Genomic DNA, 18,157 nt, shown 5'->3' on the forward strand with positions numbered 1-18,157 from the left:
AAATAATGTATTCCCAGTATGAAAGCGTCTATAAAAATACTTCTCTAAATATATCCTCCTGGAAATGGTCAAAATGGAGATGCTGGGAGGCCTTTACCACCTCCCCAAGACACAATGACTAGAAATATCTGCCATCATCCTTCCTTCCCTGCTTTGACTTTTTAAGTTTCCATTTTCTATAGATTACAAAAGGCTAGTAGGAAGCTTAAATTTGCCCATGTTCCTTGGCCACAGAGCAAGTCCTCTCCAGATGCCTTCAGACGCCTGCTACCGATGGGCAATCTTCAGGAACAGGAACACCTATTATGAACCAAATGTTTTCTACAACTTCTAAGCGAACCACTAATCTACCGGGAGCAACTTGGCTATCTTGATTCTATGGAGACTCAAATGAAAGAGAATTCTTCCTAAGTCACAGCCTAGCAACAAGGACCCAGAGGACTTCATAAATGTTGGACCCAGGAATCACTGCAACACTTTCTCATGCCAACTTAGATTTTTAATAACTTTATTGCCTTTTTGATTTAAATCATAGAATATATTCATTACAAAACTTGAAAGTCACATAGGCTCAAAAGGAAAATACAGACTATATATATATATATATATATATATCCACCTTTATTATGAAAGTTTTCAGAGAAAAGTTGGATAGTACAATGAACAATGTATACAGGCTCCACCTAGATTCAATAAATGTTAATTTTATCTTTATTATACATTTTGCTGAGCCATTTAAAAGTTGTTATGAAGCTTCATTTCATTCCTAATATTCCAAGAATAAGGACAGTAGCCTCCATAAGTACATTATTATACCTAAGAAAATAATTCCATTATCACTTTATTCCATTTCCAATTGTCACAAGAATTGTTAAAGTCATTTATTTTGCACTTGAGTTCCAGAATGTCCCACATTCTGTAGTTGTCTCCTAATGTTGTTTGGTTTGTTCCTCTACCCCCTCTATTTCCTGTCAGCTGGAAGTCAGGTCTAGATGGTGGATTAAGTTCAGGTTAACATGGGTTTTTTTGCCTACGTTCTGTTGTATTCTTCATATCATCTCATTATGAAGCACACATCAAGCTGTCCCATTATTGATGCTAGGTTTGAAGACAGGTTTATAGCGGTGACAGATCAGTCCGTTATCAAAGGTTGATTTTTTCGTTTTGCAAATTATCTTTATAGCAACATTTGAGCACTATGTAAAGATTCTGTTCAACAGCCTTTTGCAAAAGGTTCTGGCATCCATTGATGTCCGTCTGATTGGTTATTTCATGAAGGGGTCAGGCTATTCTATATTAAAACACTGAATCCTCTCATACATGCCAAGTATGCAGATTGATCTTTGAGACAACAGGCTACATAGGTAAACTTGAGTCACCAGACCGTTCCCATTAAGGCTGGAAGATGGTTTGTCAGACTATTTCAGGATAGAGCTGCTGGGGAAAGACCCTTGACGAGCTCTGCGTCTGGCTCCTCAACTGAGAAGACAAACTCACATGGGAAAACCATGAACACAAGGCCAAATCTAGAGTGTCTCCATGCTCCAGGTATGTGGAGGCAGCTTGGATCTGCTTAGTCTACTTGGGCAATACCTCTGTGTTGGACCTGCCTTGCTGACCCTGATTTTATTGAAACAGGTAGAAAAGGGACAGACCCTGCTGGAAAAGGTAGTAACAGAGTTGTAGAGACAAAATGCACTGGTCTCCCAAAACAAGCGTATCTCTACAGATCAAACTGGTACTCGTTGCCATGTACATTAAAATGGAAAAGAACATACATATACAAAATGCTGAAAACACATGGACAGTTGAGTCTAAAGGGGCACTGTGAGGTTTTAGGAATGGAATTTCCAAACTGACCATGATCACCAGTGACCAACCAGTTAACTGAAACATATCTGAGAGGTGGTATTCCAGAATATTTCATTATTGCCTGTTACATAGTTTTGTCATTTTGAGATTTTCTTTTTCCTGGAGGAAAATGGAACATCTTCTAAAAATCTAAAGGTAAAGTGAACCTCACAGACTCCTATAGTTGTAGGTGGGGATTCAGCTTGCTCACTGCTGTACTGAAGGCTGGAAGTCAGTCCATCTTGTGGGCATCAAGCAGCATGCTCCTGAGGGCTGAGTCTTGTTCAACATGATTTTCTGAAGGCTTTGATTACATTCTGAATTTACAAATGATATAAAACAAGGAGTAAGAATTAATAAGCTAGATGGCAGAGTAAGAATTACACAAAGGGGAACAAAACAATGAGCTATCAACTTGAGATTTGAATTGACTGTGGTCAAAACCACCAACGGCCAAGGTACAGAATGGGGGAAAACAGCTTCAGGGGGTTTCTATTATCTGAAAATTCAAGGCACATCTGTGTGAAGAGAGAAGAACCCTAAGGGCCAGGGTACTCTAAGGTCCTGGGCAGAGACATAGGTGCTGATCCATCTAGTGCTGGTCTGGCCACATCTGTATGCTGGAGTTGGGCTCTAAATGGTACACTCAAGAAGGGACTTTGATGAATTGGGGGTTGGAGGGGCAGCCCAGGGAAGACTGCAGAATGGAGAAGACTCTCCCCTGCTCTGGAATCTCAAAGCCAAGGTTCTATGTTACTGGGGCTAGGCAAAGACCACTTAAATGAATTCTCAACAAAAGGCCAGTTGTTTACAATCCAAACTTAAAAAGCAACATTGCCATTAAAAATTTTATTTTAGAAAGTACTCATCTATGGCAAACCGTGGAGGTCATTTTTAACCTTCACATCCATTATGAGTTAGTTTTTTAGAAGGGAAGAATTTTGCATGCCTGCAGTAGTATATAAACCCAATAAGGCAGCAGAAACGTGAACTCTGCAGGCTCGTATAACAAGTATGCAGATGCCATTTATTTGGTCCATAAGTACAGTGTAGTCGTATTTGAGTTCTACAAAACACCAAATATAAATAACCTGAAACTGTAACAATACACAAAAATTGGCTTCTTACACAGACATACCAGGCAGTACAAGCTGAAAACTTGAGTAAATTAACATTGTTTTACATTAATATACATAGTGCCAGTTAACATTTAAAAACAAGTTTCAATGCATAGCACGTGATACTTCTTTGAATCTGTTTCAGTCAGTTAAGAGTATGAAAATGGTTAGATCTAGGCTAAAAATAATTCTTCTTCTAACCAAAAATAAAGGCATAATATTTATAACCAGGTATCAACTTTACTAAACCACAATATTTTAAAACTGTTAAATGATACCTAAGGGTATTTACATTAAAAAGGCAACATGCATTGTGGTGTTTTATCTCATGACTGGTTATGCACACACTTTGTTCAAAGGGCTTTAAAACTATAATCCTACTTTCAATACAGCATACTGCAATGTTTCTAATTGTTCTAGCAAAATGAATGCTTTCAAAGGGAGCAGAATCATCTTCAGGTCAACGGTGTCAATTTTTTCCCTTTGGAACAAAGGACATAACAAATAACCTGGTTCTGCCCAGATGACCTACTGCAGTTAAGAGGGTTCTGTTTAGAGGCATTTCTGTTCAATCTAATGCTATGACATCGTCAAGCTCTTCTGTCTGTTCTGTGCGTGACCTCTTTGCACTGATATTCTCTTTCTCATCTAATTTCCTCTTGCGACTTCTCTCTTCTTCACTGATGTCAGCATTATTTGAAGGACCTTCTTCATCTGAATCAACTATGAGCACATCATCTTGCTCTTGTGCTTATTTCAAAAAAAAAGGAAAAAATGGTTAAAAGTGTGGGCGTTACTAGTGATTCACTAACATTTTATGAAAGTGAAAAGTTAGCATTTCCAATATACATCAAACTTAAGAATAGCTGCCCTTAGGGAACCTTCACTTTATACATTATACATTTCTGTACTGTTTTAATGTTTTCTGTAATGAGCACCTATTTTTGTTTTCTAATCTAAACAAAAAAACTGTAACAAGCATTATGTAACTCAAATTATTATAGCTCCTTGTTTCTATTTCTCCAACAAAAAAGGGGAGGGTGCATATCCTAATACTGGTAGCGGTGGTAATAATAATAATAAAACAACAACAACAACATATACATAGCACTTACAAGGTGCCAGGAACTGTTCTGAGCACTTTGCATATAACAACTCATTTAATCATCACAACAACCCTATAAAGAAGACAATAATATTATCCGTTTTCTAGAAAAGGAAACTGAGGTACAGAGACTGACTTGCCCAAGGCCACACAACAGCAGAAGTCGAGGCCAGGATTCAAACCCACACAGTGGGCTCTATAGTGCATGCTCTTAACCTTACACTACAGTTGGTTTTGTGTACCACCCCCCATCCTACCCCTGCCAAACCAAAGGCAGAGTACCTGCCTATCTTACTCATGGCTAAAGCCTCCCAAACCCCATGGTAATGGATCAATCAATGCATATTTCAAATTATGATTTTTTAAAAATGACCATAGTCCCTTCCTCATAGGAGAATGATAGACTTTTCCATTTCTGGAGGGGAAAAAAGGTCATGAACCCATGGCTCACAGGTGGGCCATGCTCTAGTTAGTCTCAAAGTTCATCTTTAAAATTCTGAGAGGACAGGAGAACCAAGAACAACCATATTCCAAAGAACACCAAAAACTTGGGGTTAAAAAAAAGTTAACTTTAGTTTCCTGACTGAAAAATGAAGAGAGGAGGGTTGCGGGATGTGAGCAGGTAGTAAACATCCAAATCCGAGCACAGTAAATCACCAAGCACTAGCACTGAGCACTGAAAACTCAGGGTAACAGAGTCCCTGATGCACTTTACCAAAGTCATACCGGTTCTCAGGAAACTGTGAAATTCTAAAATTCTATACTTACCGAGCATCTGTTCACTCAACAGAGATGCATTGATTTGCTTCCCCTATTTAGAGGGAAACAAGCATACAAAATCCAAAACTACTACTAAGAATGAACTGTCTTCACACACTAGTAAACTCACCGACACTTCTAGTTTTAAAAGCCCACTAACAAAAAATAGTAGTTCCTATTTTCCATAAGAATTAAAACAACCAATGCCAAACCAATCTACACCTTTAACAATCCTACAGATTTCTTTTTTACGGTAAAATTCATAAAATACTCATAGTTTGTTTCTATATAATGTCTTGCTTGGTGGGTTAATTAACAAAATACTGGCTGGCTAGGGCCATGACTCACCAGTGGACGTGGAAGGCTGAGCTCCATCGTCACTGCCATTGGTTATGCTTTTGGCAGCATCTTCAGCCTGTTTGGGCCCCACTTTTTCTGGGGCATCACCAACAACTTCAAATTCAACATCCTTCCCTAGGTCCTCACTGTAAAATAATCGGACACTATAAAACTGGACCCCATGACAAAGGCACACCAGAGAGACACTGTTCCTCAAAGCTCTAAGTGCATTTACTATGTACACACCAAATATACAGATGCTGATTTTCAAAGAGCTAAAATTAAAAATAACACTGCACACAACAAATTTCTGTTGTTAATTCAAAACTCTACTTCAAGTGTTCAATACCATTGCCCCTTCAAATCAGGGAAAAGGTTTTTTTAAAATGTTACATAACTTCCACTTCTAGAGCAGAAAACGGAGTCTAAAACTTTGTGGCCCAATGTTGCTCTTAAGGCATTATTTCTTTAGCTACCAGGTGAAGAGTCTATACACTCAACCCTGATCTTGACCAAAGTACTCTGGCGTTTAAGGAACAGGGTTACATGGACTCTGGGTCTCCCCACCATCTTTACTGGCAGTACCCTGATTTTGTAACACATTTGCAAAAACATGTATGAAAGTTTAATGCATGAAAGTCAAACAAAAGACTTACATGTTATGTTATAAGGGGGGAGGGTTCTGTTCCCAAGGAGCTAAAAAATATGATAAAAAAAAAACAACCCTAATTATGCCTCCTCTTTAGACACCATCTGATATTTCCATTTTACTGTAGATCTACTTTCATTGTTTTTTCTTGTGAACTTGAACACGAGCACACCACGGACATCCAACGGTGTCTAATTGAGACTAGGGATCACACCCTAGCAAAAATTCTCTTTGACTCAATTGTCTAACTTTGTGAAACTAATAACTCACTTACTAATAACTCACATTCAGTCTTCCCTGTCATTTTATGCTTTTTATAAACCAAGTATATAAAATGTGATATTCTCCAAACAACTACACAAACTGTATGTTTGCAAAGAGATGGCAATACTGGCAAAACAATCAGATGCAGGCAGCAACCCTCCATGTTTGTAAGATAATGCCCAAAGTCCTAAGTTGGTGTGCAATTAGGTGTGTCAATGGGCATGCACAAAAGTGCACTTTATTTGACAGGTAAACATACCAAAATGGAAGACTATCTGTATTTTAACTGTGTTATATACATGCAAATACTCTGTAATGCAAGCACTTTGAAGTTTTTTTATAAAATGGGCAAAACATTAAAAAAAAAAAGTGATTCAAACATCTATAATTCTTTTCATTATCTCATTATTAAGATCACAAGTTAAATTTGTGTTTTATGAGGGCAATATTTCTTCCTTTCTTCTAATGAATCTTTAAAATGGTTGAGATTTTTTAGTTCAACTATCAAAATGAACTCATCTCTGATTATAACTATTCAAATGCTTGGATTTCTACCTTTTCTAGGTCTTTCTGATCAGACACCACTGATGATAGTTACCCTTAAACATTTTTTGCCTATTCCTTTTATTTCAGAATTCCCCAAATTCCTCTGTAGGTCAAGCCTCAAAGGAACTGAGTAGCCAACTCAAGCAAATATACCATGTGGTTTCAAGTGAACAGCAGGGCTTAAGGGTAAGAAAACATCTTTTTCTTCACTCTTTAAATATTCAAATACTTTCTTACACTTAAAATATTAATAGTTCCCACCTATGAAGGATGTTGATCAATAAAGTATAGTCCTGAAGGAAATCGTCTGCTTGAAGCCGGCTCCCATTTCTAATTCCAAATTCTGACAGCTTTTTATGATTGTTAGCTAAGAAATTGGAAAGAAATTTAGATACTAAAGTTATATTTCCACAGAGCAGTCACATTAGCTTTAAAAAGGTTAATCCCCCCTCTATAAGCTCAATTGTCATCCCCTCAAATTCGTATGTTGAAGCCCTAACCCTAGGCACCTCAGAATGTGAGAGAGTGGTTTTTTTTTAAAAAGGTGATGAAGATATAATGAGGCTGTCAGGCTGGGCATAATCCAACATTTTTCTCAGAAATCAAGGAGAGAGACCTCAAGAGAAAGCAAACCTGTGGATAATTTGATCTTTCGACCTGGAGCCTCCAGAATTATGAGAAAATAAATTTCTGTCACTTAAGTCACTCTGCATATTTTGGAATGGTGGCCCTAGCAAACTAGTCCACTACAATATTAGACACTTAGAAATTCAGCCCTGAATGAAAGCTCAACTATTAAAACTGTTGCAAAAAAACCCAAACGGTGAGAAATTCTGACACTCTCCCATTCAAACCAAATTAATCTGGAATCCTGAAGGAGTCGAAGACGACTTTTAGAGTTGTTCAACATATATTCTACTTACAAAGAGATTATCTACAACAACTTCACTTTTCAGCAAATTTTACAGAAACATGAGAAAACTGTTGATTTGAATGGATCTTTCCGTTTTTCAACACAAATTTTCAACATTTCTCAAGGACAAGTCAGTGGGGACTCCCAAAAATAATCACTCTATAGTTTTAGTTTCCACATGTCATTTCTGCTTCATGCAGCAAAGTACCTAGCACAGCACCCCCTAACACTCAATAAACCTGATACATGGATTAAAATACTCCCATGAAGAACAATTCCTCCAACCCAACTTTTTAGGTCACCACCTCCTCCTACCTACTGTTGGGTCTTTCTGCCTTAATTATCCTTTCTACCCTGAATGTTCAGATGCTCCTCTCTCTTAACCTATACAAGCACTCGAGTATCATTTACAAAACTGCTTCCTCACTTTGCTCCCAATTTATACCCTCTCCTCACAACAGAGTGCACTATATTGAATATTTGCTCCATGAGGGACACGCTATATAGAACCTGTTGACCTATACAGTGCCTGGCACATGCTAAGTAAACTGTATTTTAAATTCTAGTTATCGTTAAATGTATGTAATTTTCTATATAATCTAATAATCTTTTTCTTTGTTGGTTATTATTTAGTTGCTTGTAAGGAAAATGCTTAGAAAGGATCCCCTCCTTGAAACCCAGAAACTAATGATGGTTTCTTTTTGAGAGTAAGTGGGGGAGAGAAGGAGAGAAGAAGAGAAGAGCAGAGAGAGAGGGAGAGAGGGAGAGAGAGAGAGAGAGAGAGAGAGAGAGAGAGGGAGGGGGGAGAGGGAGAGGGAGAGAGAGAGAGAGAGAATCTTTTTTTTTTTAAATGTTTTTATTTTTGAGAGAAAGAGAGAGAGAGCTCAAGCAGGGGAGGGGCACAGAGGAAGGGGGATAGAGGATCCCAAGTGGGCTGTGTGCTGACAGCAGTGAACCCAATGTGGGGCTCCAAGTCGCAAACAGGATCATGACCTGAGCCAAAGTTGGACACCTGAGAGACAGAGAGACGGAGAGGGAGAGAATCTTAAGCAGGCTTCATGCACAGTGTAGAGCCCAAGGCAAAGCTTGATCCCACAACCCTGGGATCATGACCTGAGCTGAAATCAAGAGTCATGTGCCCAACTGACTGAGCCACCCAGGCGCCCCACTACTGACAGTTTCTAATTCTTTTAGGTTTTTTTTTTTTTTAAAGTAAATTCTATATCCAACGTGGGGCTCCAACTCATGACCCCAAGATCGAGATATGCAACACTGACTGAGCCAGCAGGGCGCCCCTACAGACTTCTTATTTTAACTTTTTCATCTATCTGGAATGCCTTTAGAGAATGGTAGCTCCTACCCAGACTTCCATCCTCAAGCCCTTTTACATATTCCCTACTTAACTACAAACTCTTCAGATCCAACATGTTAGAAAGAAAAGTAGTCTACTATGCATCTATCCTGGTCAATTAACATCATCTCCAAAGCCAGAGTCCTGGCGACAGTCCTGTACAAGCCCAACAATGACACTTTTCTTCACCTGGCCGACCCATAAACTCTGACTGCAAATCTCAACTCTGTCATCTGCTTATGCCTCAGTAAACAACCCTCACTACCTTCAGTTTTTTCTCCCTAACTGGCCCCCTGCTTCTTCTTTCACATGCTTAACTCCTCCTCTGCAGACTATGCTAGAAGGTAAATACATTAATACATTCCCTGCTTATAAATCCTGGTGGGAGGAGGTCACTGGGGGAGGACTACAAATACATGTCACATGTATGCCACACGAAGCCCTCCAGCTGTGCCACCACCACCAACCCCACAGCACCCTACTTTCCAGTGAAACAAATTAACTGGACGTTCTGAAAGCCTTTTACGTTGTTTCACAAGCTCATGCGTTTTATAGCAGCTGCTGATTCTGCCCAAATGTAGACATTCCCTTCTCTGCCAGGGGGCCTTTACTTCTTTAAGAACTGGCCCAGGAGTCCTTTCTCCTGTGACCCTTCCCCTTCACAAGGCTTCTGACCTTGTATGCTCTCTTCCTACAGTTATTTCTTAGATTGTAGTAAATCCACTTGTTGACCATCTTTCCTCTCCTTCCAGGCTTTAAAGTACTTCAAGACAGGGACCACTGCCTTATTCATTCTCGAATTATAAACACAGGACTATACCTGTAACACAGGGCCCTAAATGTATTTGAATAAATCCCACCCTTAGTACTCAGTAGCACATGTATGCTGCTACATGTGCTACTCAGAAGGACCAGTTTTTTTGTTTTTTTGTTTTTAATTTTTTTTTCAACGTTTTTATTTATTTTTGGGACAGAGAGAGACAGAGCATGAACGGGGAGGGGCAGAGAGAGAGGGAGACACAGAATCGGAAACAGGCTCCAGGCTCCGAGCCATCAGCCCAGAGCCTGACGCGGGGCTCGAACTCACGGACCGCGAGATCGTGACCTGGCTGAAGTCGGACGCTTAACCGACTGCGCCACCCAGGCGCCCCGAGAAGGACCAGTTTTAAGCCATTGAGATTCTTGACCAGTTTCCATTTTTAAAGCCCAAGCATTTGAAAGAGCTGGCCAGAACCAAGGGAGAGTGTATCGTCATGGACAAACTTTCTATGTGCATATGAAGACAGCTAGCTAAAATGGGGCTTAAACATTCAACTGGATTCTTAAAACAGACTACTACCTAGCCAAAACAGGGTCTTGAATTACTCAGGACCTAATATCTCAAGCAATTTCTTGACTAGAAACTACAGCCAAGAGGAATCCTGACACTAAGTTTTAATTTAAAGGCTTGACATTTGAATAATCCTATCAGGATCTGACAAAGTGTCCTGAATAAATGACCAATGAACAAATGTGTGAATAAATACATCTTATTTTGGGAAAACAGTGCCCAAAGTAATGGTACCATGACAAAATTGGGGATGTGGAGAAATCAACTAAAATGGCAGCGCAAAGAGATGAGCTGCCAAAGTGACAGAAGAGGTGTGGGAACATCTAAGTACACGAAGATTGACTAGCACAGTCTGAAGGGAGCACAACCATAACCAATTCTAAGAAAGCTTAAACAGAACCAAATGCATTGTACTTTATACAACAAATGCATTAACAAAAGGGATGACAACCTGCCTGAACTTTTGAAAAGGAAAGCGTGGAAAGCCAAAGGTGGGCAATGATTTTCAGTACTACTTTCTGCTCTATGGCAGGCTATCAAGGCTTCTCTGCTCTTTGACAAAACACCTAATAGCCTTGGGGTGCCTAGGTGGCTCCATCAGTTAAGTGTCTGACTCCTGATTTCCACTCAGGTCACGATCTCACGGTTGTGATCGAGCCCTGTGTGGGCTCTGAGCTGGGTGTGGAGCCTGCTCAAGATTCTCTCTTGCCCTCTCCCTATGTACCTCCCATCCCATCCAAATGCGCACTCTCTCTCAAAACAAACAAAACCCCTTAATAGCCTTAAATTACCCTAACGGCCAAGGCAATGTTCCCATTACTAATTTAGCTTCAAGGATCCAGGCAAGGATAGTCCTTGTTAGTGGACTAGAGCATTATGGTCACTGTAAACATAACTGTGCACTGGGTTCTTGAGAAACAGTCCCTGAGACACCCTGACAATATGGAAGTCCCCACACCTGGAACTGTGGTGATCCCAGCAAGACAGTGCCACCTAGGGAGTGCACTTTCGTGACCAAACATTGCCCCTTTCAGCTGTGATACCGAGCAATATGCACAATGAACAGACTCATGTTACTTCTTCATGTATACAGTTTCTACCCAAATGAGGAGAGTGAATAAATGCAACGTGTAATACCTTCTGTCTCTCCCTCTTCTGAAGATATTAGGATTGTTCCTTTCCCATCTTCAATTTGGACATCTGGTGCTACCATAGCAAATTTTTCTTTCACGATCTAGAAGACAAAAAAATTTAACATATTAATATATGTAGTTAAAGACCACAAAAAAAGAAAAAGAAAAAACAGACATTTTCCCCCCATACTTTCCCGTTCCATTGGAAATGGAAAGGGGGCAAGTTGTTCTTTAGGACACCCAGGACATGCAGAAAGCACTGGAAATTCACCCAATTACTCCATGCCCATGCTGTCCACCTTGTACTCCCATGTTTGACCACTGAGAACATTCAGATAAAACTTCCTCCAAATGGGAGATTGCAAACTCCTGATTGGCTCTTGGTATTCCCTACAGATTAGATACTGAGCTAGACATTTAACACATTTCATCTTAGTCTCTAAGCCAATCCTGTAGTGGAAGATGTTCTATAGATGGAAAATTTATAAGACGGATTCTTGGATTAGTCTTCCTCTTCCCAAGTGCCATCTCTCTTTAAATTTCAAGATGGATAGGGGCGCCTAGGTGGCTCAGTCAGTTAATCGTCCAACTTCAGCTCAGGTCATGACCTCGCAGTTTGTGGGTTTGAGCCCTGCGTGGGGCTCTGTGCTGACAGCTCAGAGTCTGGAGCCTGCTTTGGATTCTGTGTCTCCCTCTCTCTCTGCCCCTCCGCCACTCATGCTCTGTCTCTCTCTCTCTCTCTCTCTCTCTCTCTCAAAAATAAATAAACACAAAAAAAAAAATTAAAAAAAAATAAATTTCAAGATGGATAAAGAGTGATAACAATCTGTGAAATACTAGCTGCTTTTAGAAATGACAGGGGAAGGGCGCCTGGGTGGCTCAGTTAATGTCCAACTCCTGATTTCAGCTCAGGGCATGATCTCACTGTTCACTGACAGTGTGGAGTCTGCTTGGAATTCTCTCTCTCCCTCCCCAACTCGCTCATGCTCTCTCAAAAGAACTAAATAAACATTTTTTAAAAATAACAGGGGAATTCTCTAAAGGTCATATTACCCCAAAAATAGTAGACTTGCCTTTAAGCTCAAGAATGAGTACATACCAACTACAATTATTTCCTAAGGAACCGGGTGGGGCAATCAGCCTCTGCTGGCCAGTATACCAAATCCTGCTGCTTCTCCATCAAAACGTAAGCTCAAATCAATCTGCCCTATGTAATCAATTCTGGGAGAAAGGCTATTCCCTCTCAAGCAGCCTGGGCCGCAAAGGTCTATGCCCCCTATGTTGGGTAAATATGAAACATGATGATGAACGTTATCAGAAAGCAATCTGAAGTGATCCCCAAAGTAGGAAGTAGCATCCATTCAGGCCATTTTGGAAATCTTCCCAAACACAGAGAAACTAACCTAACCAATTTAGGAAGAACCTAAGGACCACACCACACACTAAACTTCCATTTCCCTCACTCCACAGCGCCACTGGTATATCCAGATGCACAAATGCTGCATTTCCTAAGACGCCAACTTAACACACCAAAATCAGGACCCTTACTAGACCATTTAAGGATACCATCTGTCAGAAAACACAATTCACACACTATCTGCTAACAGTGTCTCTTGCTTGCCAAGAAACTGTGTCACCTCTGTACAACCTGTGGTGCATATTCCATCCAAATTCATCTATTCCTTTCTGGGATGTGAGGCACATATTCTGGAACCACAGACCAAAAACGTAGTAGGAACCCAGACAGTAAAGCAACCTAGAATATCAGAGCAATGCACTTTAGCAGTCAGAGCCTTTCACAGTAATTATGTGGTTTAGTTTGTTATCATGTTAAACTATACCGCAAAAGGGAGCCTACGTTTTCTTTTTTTTTAGGAAAGGAAAACGAACCTTGTGGAAGATTACCAGCCTGTACACTTACCTTATCCTGTAATGTGAGAACAGTCACTTTGTGTACATTCAGCCGAACAGTCACCTCTGGCTTGCTGGCACATACATAACAGTTAGGGTTAGGAGGATCCAGTGCACAAGGCACAAGAAGCTTCTTTCTTGGGTTTGGTTGTTTGTTCAAAAAAATCTTTGAAGAAAAAATACAGGCAGAAACCAGAAATCTTATGCTTTTATATACCATATAATTTGAAGCCTACAGTCTTTACTGCACGGTCAATAAAAAATGACTTAAATAGGGGCACTTGCATGGCTTCCTTAAGCATCTGACTCTTGATCTCGGCTCAGGTCACGATCTCATGGTTTCTGAGTTCGAGCTCCGCATTGAGCTCTGCACTAACAGGAGAGTCTGCTTGGGACTGATTCATTCATTCTCATTCTCCCTCTTTCTCTCTCTCCCCCCTGCTCCGCATGCTCTCTCTCAAATAAACTTTAAAAATGACTTAAATCTTCCCTTCTAGATGGCAGAAAACATAAAGAAAATCATGGCCTTTTTAAGAGACTGATCTTCTTTCAACTTTCTTTAACAGTTAGTGACCATGTGAAAGGCTGTGTTTACTGAAAAGAAATCTTGAAGACTCTATAAACTATTCTGCAAACTAACTTAGCGAATTAAGGGCCTAGCTGTATTCATCTCTGATATCATTAAATCAATTTTGGGGTATCTTCCTAGTGGTTATTCTTACCAATTTTAAGCCAACCTCCCAATAATAAATACCAATATGCTAATTTCTCCGAATAATGGTAACATTTTCACAGATGCATGGAACCAATGTGCTGTTTTTCTTTTCAAGTTGTCTTTGACGACTACAACATTAACGTTTATATAAAGAAGAGAAAAAGTGATGTACTTCAGGCAATATTAGCACCTATTTACGATTTCCCAAGCATACAAACAAAAAATAAAAGCCAATGAAAAATTTAAAAATTGCAATGGATAAAAAAACTTGCACTGAAATTTAAAAAGGTTCCAACTAAGGGACGCCTAGGTGTCTCAGTTGGTTAAACATCTGACTCTTGACCTCAGCTCATGATCTCCTGGTTCCTGGAATCCAGTTCTGCTTGGGCTCTGTGCTGACAGTGTGGAGCCTACTTGAGATGCTCTCTCCCCTTCCCCTGCTCATGCACACAAGCACGCTCTCTTTATCTTAAAAAAAAACAAAAAAAGGTCCCAAACTTAACGTCATTATTACTTTACTACAAAGTTCAGCAAACACTAGCAAGATCAATACAAACAAAGGTCAAAAGAACACTAGAAGTAAATACACAAATTTCTCACTTTGTGATGACCATGTTAAGTGTGGCCACCTGCTAAGATGAATTTTAAAGTGGAACCTCAGATTCCCCAAGCTTAAAGTAAATCCTGGGGTGCCCAGCTGGCTCAGTTGGAAGAATATGCGACTCATGGGGTGCCTGGGTGGCTCAGTCAGTTAAGTGTCTAACTTTGGCTCAGGTCATGATCTCATGGTTTGAGTTCGAGCCCCATGTTGGGCTGTGCTGACAGCTCAGAGCCTGGAGCCTGCCTCGGATTCTGTGTCTCCCCCTCTCTCTGCCCCTCCCATGCTCATGCCCTCTTATCTCTCAATAATAAATGTTAAAAAAAAAAATTAAAAAAAAAAAAAAAAAAAGCATGTGACTCTTCATCTTGGGGTTGTGAGTTCAAGCCCCATGATGGGTGTAGAGATTACTTTTTTTAAAAAAAGAAGAAAAACCAAATCCTGTGAGAGGCAATCAAGTGCTGGGAGGAGGGCTCCTGTAGCAACAGTATTGCTAGAAGTTAGTCATTGTATTGGCAAGGTCAGAGGCAGGGTTCAATGGGGAAAACAGATTTGTTTGATCTAAGCTTCACTAGGAAGATAACTGTACGAAGGGAAGTCGACAGTAACGGAAGCAACTGCTAACCCTGTTGATGCCCAGGCTAATACTATTAATTCACCTTAAAATTCACTTATAAATGTGAACCAAAAAACCCAGACATAAACATCATTAACCCAAGAGGGAAAAAGCTGAGTAAAAAGAAATGAGAAGGATGTTATAGGAACGAGTAGATATTTTAAATAAATTCAACAATTAATATTGTTTGTGAGCTCAAAGGGATGCATACTGTAGCCACAGGACAAACTCAGGCTGCTAGAAGGTAGAAATCAAAAATGAAGTTCTTAGCGGCACCTGCGTGGCTCAGTCGGTTATGCATCTGACTCTGGCTGAGGTCATGATCTCAGTTTGTGGGTTTGAGCCCTGTGTCGGACTCTGTGCTGACAGCTGGAAGCCTGGAGCCTGCTTCAGACTCTGTGTCTCCCTCTCTCTCTCTGCCCCTCCCCCACTTGTGCTCGGTCTCTCAAAAATAAATAAAACATAAAAAAAAAAAAAATCTAGTTCTTAGAAATTAAAATTTTGACAGTTAAGAAAAAGAATTAAACCAAATCAAGGTAGCAGACTGGCAACGATTCCACACCCATTCACCCCGAAACTACATGTTAACAATAAAAAATATTTTAAGAGTAAATCAATAATAGCACTGAAAAGTATGAGTACCACTGCAGAGTAGGTAGTTTTTTAGAAATTCCTAAAAACTGGGACATCCAACTTGATTTCGGCTAAGTTCATGATCTCGCAGTCTGTGAGTTCGAGCCCCACATCTGGCTCCACACGAACAGCACGGAGTCTGAGATTCTCTCTTTCCCTCTCTTTCTGCCCGTCCCCTGCTTGCACTCTCTCTCCCCCAAAATAAACATTAAAAAATATATATGCATATATGTATTTCAAAATTCCTAAAAATAAATTGGTCTTTTCATGTCAACATTATAGTAAAAAGGAGAAATGAGCAAAAATATGCGCTAGAAGTATTTTCAGGAAGTTTTTTAAATTGCTAAGCTGTTAAGAATGCAAATCATCTTCAGGCAAACTCAAAGTGAAAGCAGGAATCCAAAGAGAATGTCCAAGTGGCTTTGGTTTTAAAAGATAAATCTAGGAGCGCCTGGGTAGCTCAGTCGGTTGAGTGTCCGACTTCAGCTCAGGTCATGATCTTGCTGTCCTTGAGTTTGAGCCCCGCGTCGGGTTCTGTGCTGACAGCTCAGAGCCTGTTTCAGATTCTGTGTCTCCCCCTCTCTCTGCCCCTCCCCCACTCATGCTTTGTGTCTCTCTCTGCAAAAATATATAAACTTTAAAAAAAAGAAAAAATTAGAAGATAAATCTAGTCCATCCCTCGTGCATGTAGAACTCTCTAACAGAAACTCCCATAAAGCAAGGACCTGGAAGAGGAGGCAAGTGAAGAAGAGGAGGAAAATATCTTTCCCACAAAAACAGCAAGACAGATGATTGTGACCTCGGTGCTTAGGGGAGCAGGGAAATATCTTCCTTCATGTTTCATTACAGTAGGACAGGGCTCATGCAGACTTGCAACTTGGATTAGAGGAGCTGAAAAACTAAAGCCCAAAATTTAAAAGTAGTACTGGATTGGTAGGATGCCAGGCACCCAGATATAAACAAACACAAATCCTCTTTGAAGTACACCTTCAATAAGTCCTTAAGAATTGTCAGACAGTTTTAACTAAGTTGATTAAAAAAAAAACAAAAAAACCCCACAAATCATATACCACACAGGCCAAAAAAATACTATGATATCTAGCAGAAAGGACAGTACATACATCCATAAAAACTTTAGACGTTATCAAAGAACATAAAATAGGTTTAAAACAGAAAAGGAGATTGAAAAACATGAAGAAAACAAAAACATGAATGAAGGAGAGAACTAGAAAATGACAAAACAAAATTGAAAAACCATACAGAACTCTTAAAATTGAAAAAACTTTATAAGGAACCATACAATGAGTCTCAGAATTCAGTAAAACTCTGGAAACTGTTAGAAGCAAACTAGCTTATAAAATAAGAGAAGCAACTATATTTTCTTTTTTACTGTAACTTCCAGGAAGCTTAAAAATGAGCTCATAAGGTTACTACTGGAACAATGTTTTTTCCACTGCTTTAATCAATTTTATTGTTTTAATTTTTTAGGTGCTCTGTTTAATGTGCTTTTTAGAGTTACTTTTTTTCCCCTAAAATATAGACTACTATTAAAAAGAGGGCGGACTTGGGGCGCCTGGGTGACTCAGTCGGTTAAGCGTCCGACTTCGGCTCAGGTCACGATCTCATGGTCCGTGAGTTCGAGCCCCGCGTCAGGCTCTGTGCTGACAGCTCAGAGCCTGAAGCCTGCTTCAGATTCTGTGTGTCCCCCTCTCTCTCTGCTCCTCCCCTGTTCATGCTGTCTCTGTTTCAAAAATAAATAAATATTAAAAAAAAAAAAAAAAAAAGAGGGTGGACAGGGGTGCCTGGCTGGCTAAGTTGGTAGAGCATGAGACTTTGGATCTTGGAGTTGGGAGGTCAAGCCCCACATTGGATGTAGAGATTACTTGTGAAAGAAACAAAGAAAGAGAGAAAGAAAGAGAGAAAGAGAGGAAGGAAGGAAGGAAGGAAGGAAGGAAGGAAGGAAGGAAGGAGGAAGGAAGGAAGGAAGGAAGGAAGGAAGGAAGGAGGAAGGAAGGAAGGAGGAAGGAAGGAAGGAAGGAAGAAAGAAAAAGAAAAAAAAGAAAGAAAGAAAGAAAGAAAGAAAGAAAGAAAGAAAGAAAGAAAGAAAGAGAGAGAAAGAAATACTCACTGTTCTACACTGGTCTATTTTTCCTGATAAAATCTTCAATCCTTCCAACACTATTAACCCAGCAATCACTGCATTAGTAGTAGCGATAGCAGGAATAATGTTCCCTGCCATTGCTGAAAAACAAAGATGAGTATGTTTAACTGTTAGAAAAGAATAACTTAGAATTTTAAGTGATACAATTGAACTACAAAACAACTT

The 18,157-nt window shown here is 39.9% G+C and overlaps 1 protein-coding gene across 3 annotated transcripts in view; it reads right to left on the minus strand.

The window, feature by feature from the left end:
• Positions 1 to 491: 491 nt before the first annotated feature.
• Positions 492 to 18,157, minus strand: part of UBA2 (ubiquitin like modifier activating enzyme 2) — a 41,521-nt gene continuing 23,855 nt past the window's right edge. Inside the window, exons 12-18 of one of the 3 annotated variants that reach the window (XM_043599060.1) lie at positions 17,960 to 18,072; positions 13,280 to 13,435; positions 11,363 to 11,459; positions 6,893 to 6,998; positions 5,182 to 5,318; positions 3,502 to 3,719; positions 492 to 2,168 (exon numbers count right to left, since the gene is read on the minus strand). In XM_043599060.1, the coding sequence (XP_043454995.1) occupies positions 3,538 to 3,719; positions 5,182 to 5,318; positions 6,893 to 6,998; positions 11,363 to 11,459; positions 13,280 to 13,435; positions 17,960 to 18,072 (791 nt within the window). In that variant the 3' untranslated portion in view covers positions 492 to 2,168; positions 3,502 to 3,537. Of the gene's footprint in view, positions 2,169 to 2,857; positions 3,720 to 5,181; positions 5,869 to 6,892; positions 6,999 to 11,362; positions 11,460 to 13,279; positions 13,436 to 17,959; positions 18,073 to 18,157 lie in introns of those variants that run through there. The other 2 variants (XM_043599059.1, XM_043599061.1) reach the window with 2 other exon arrangements.

Source organism: Prionailurus bengalensis, chromosome E2 (genome assembly GCF_016509475.1).
Source record: "Prionailurus bengalensis isolate Pbe53 chromosome E2, Fcat_Pben_1.1_paternal_pri, whole genome shotgun sequence".
NCBI classification, from domain to species: domain Eukaryota; kingdom Metazoa; phylum Chordata; class Mammalia; order Carnivora; family Felidae; genus Prionailurus; species Prionailurus bengalensis.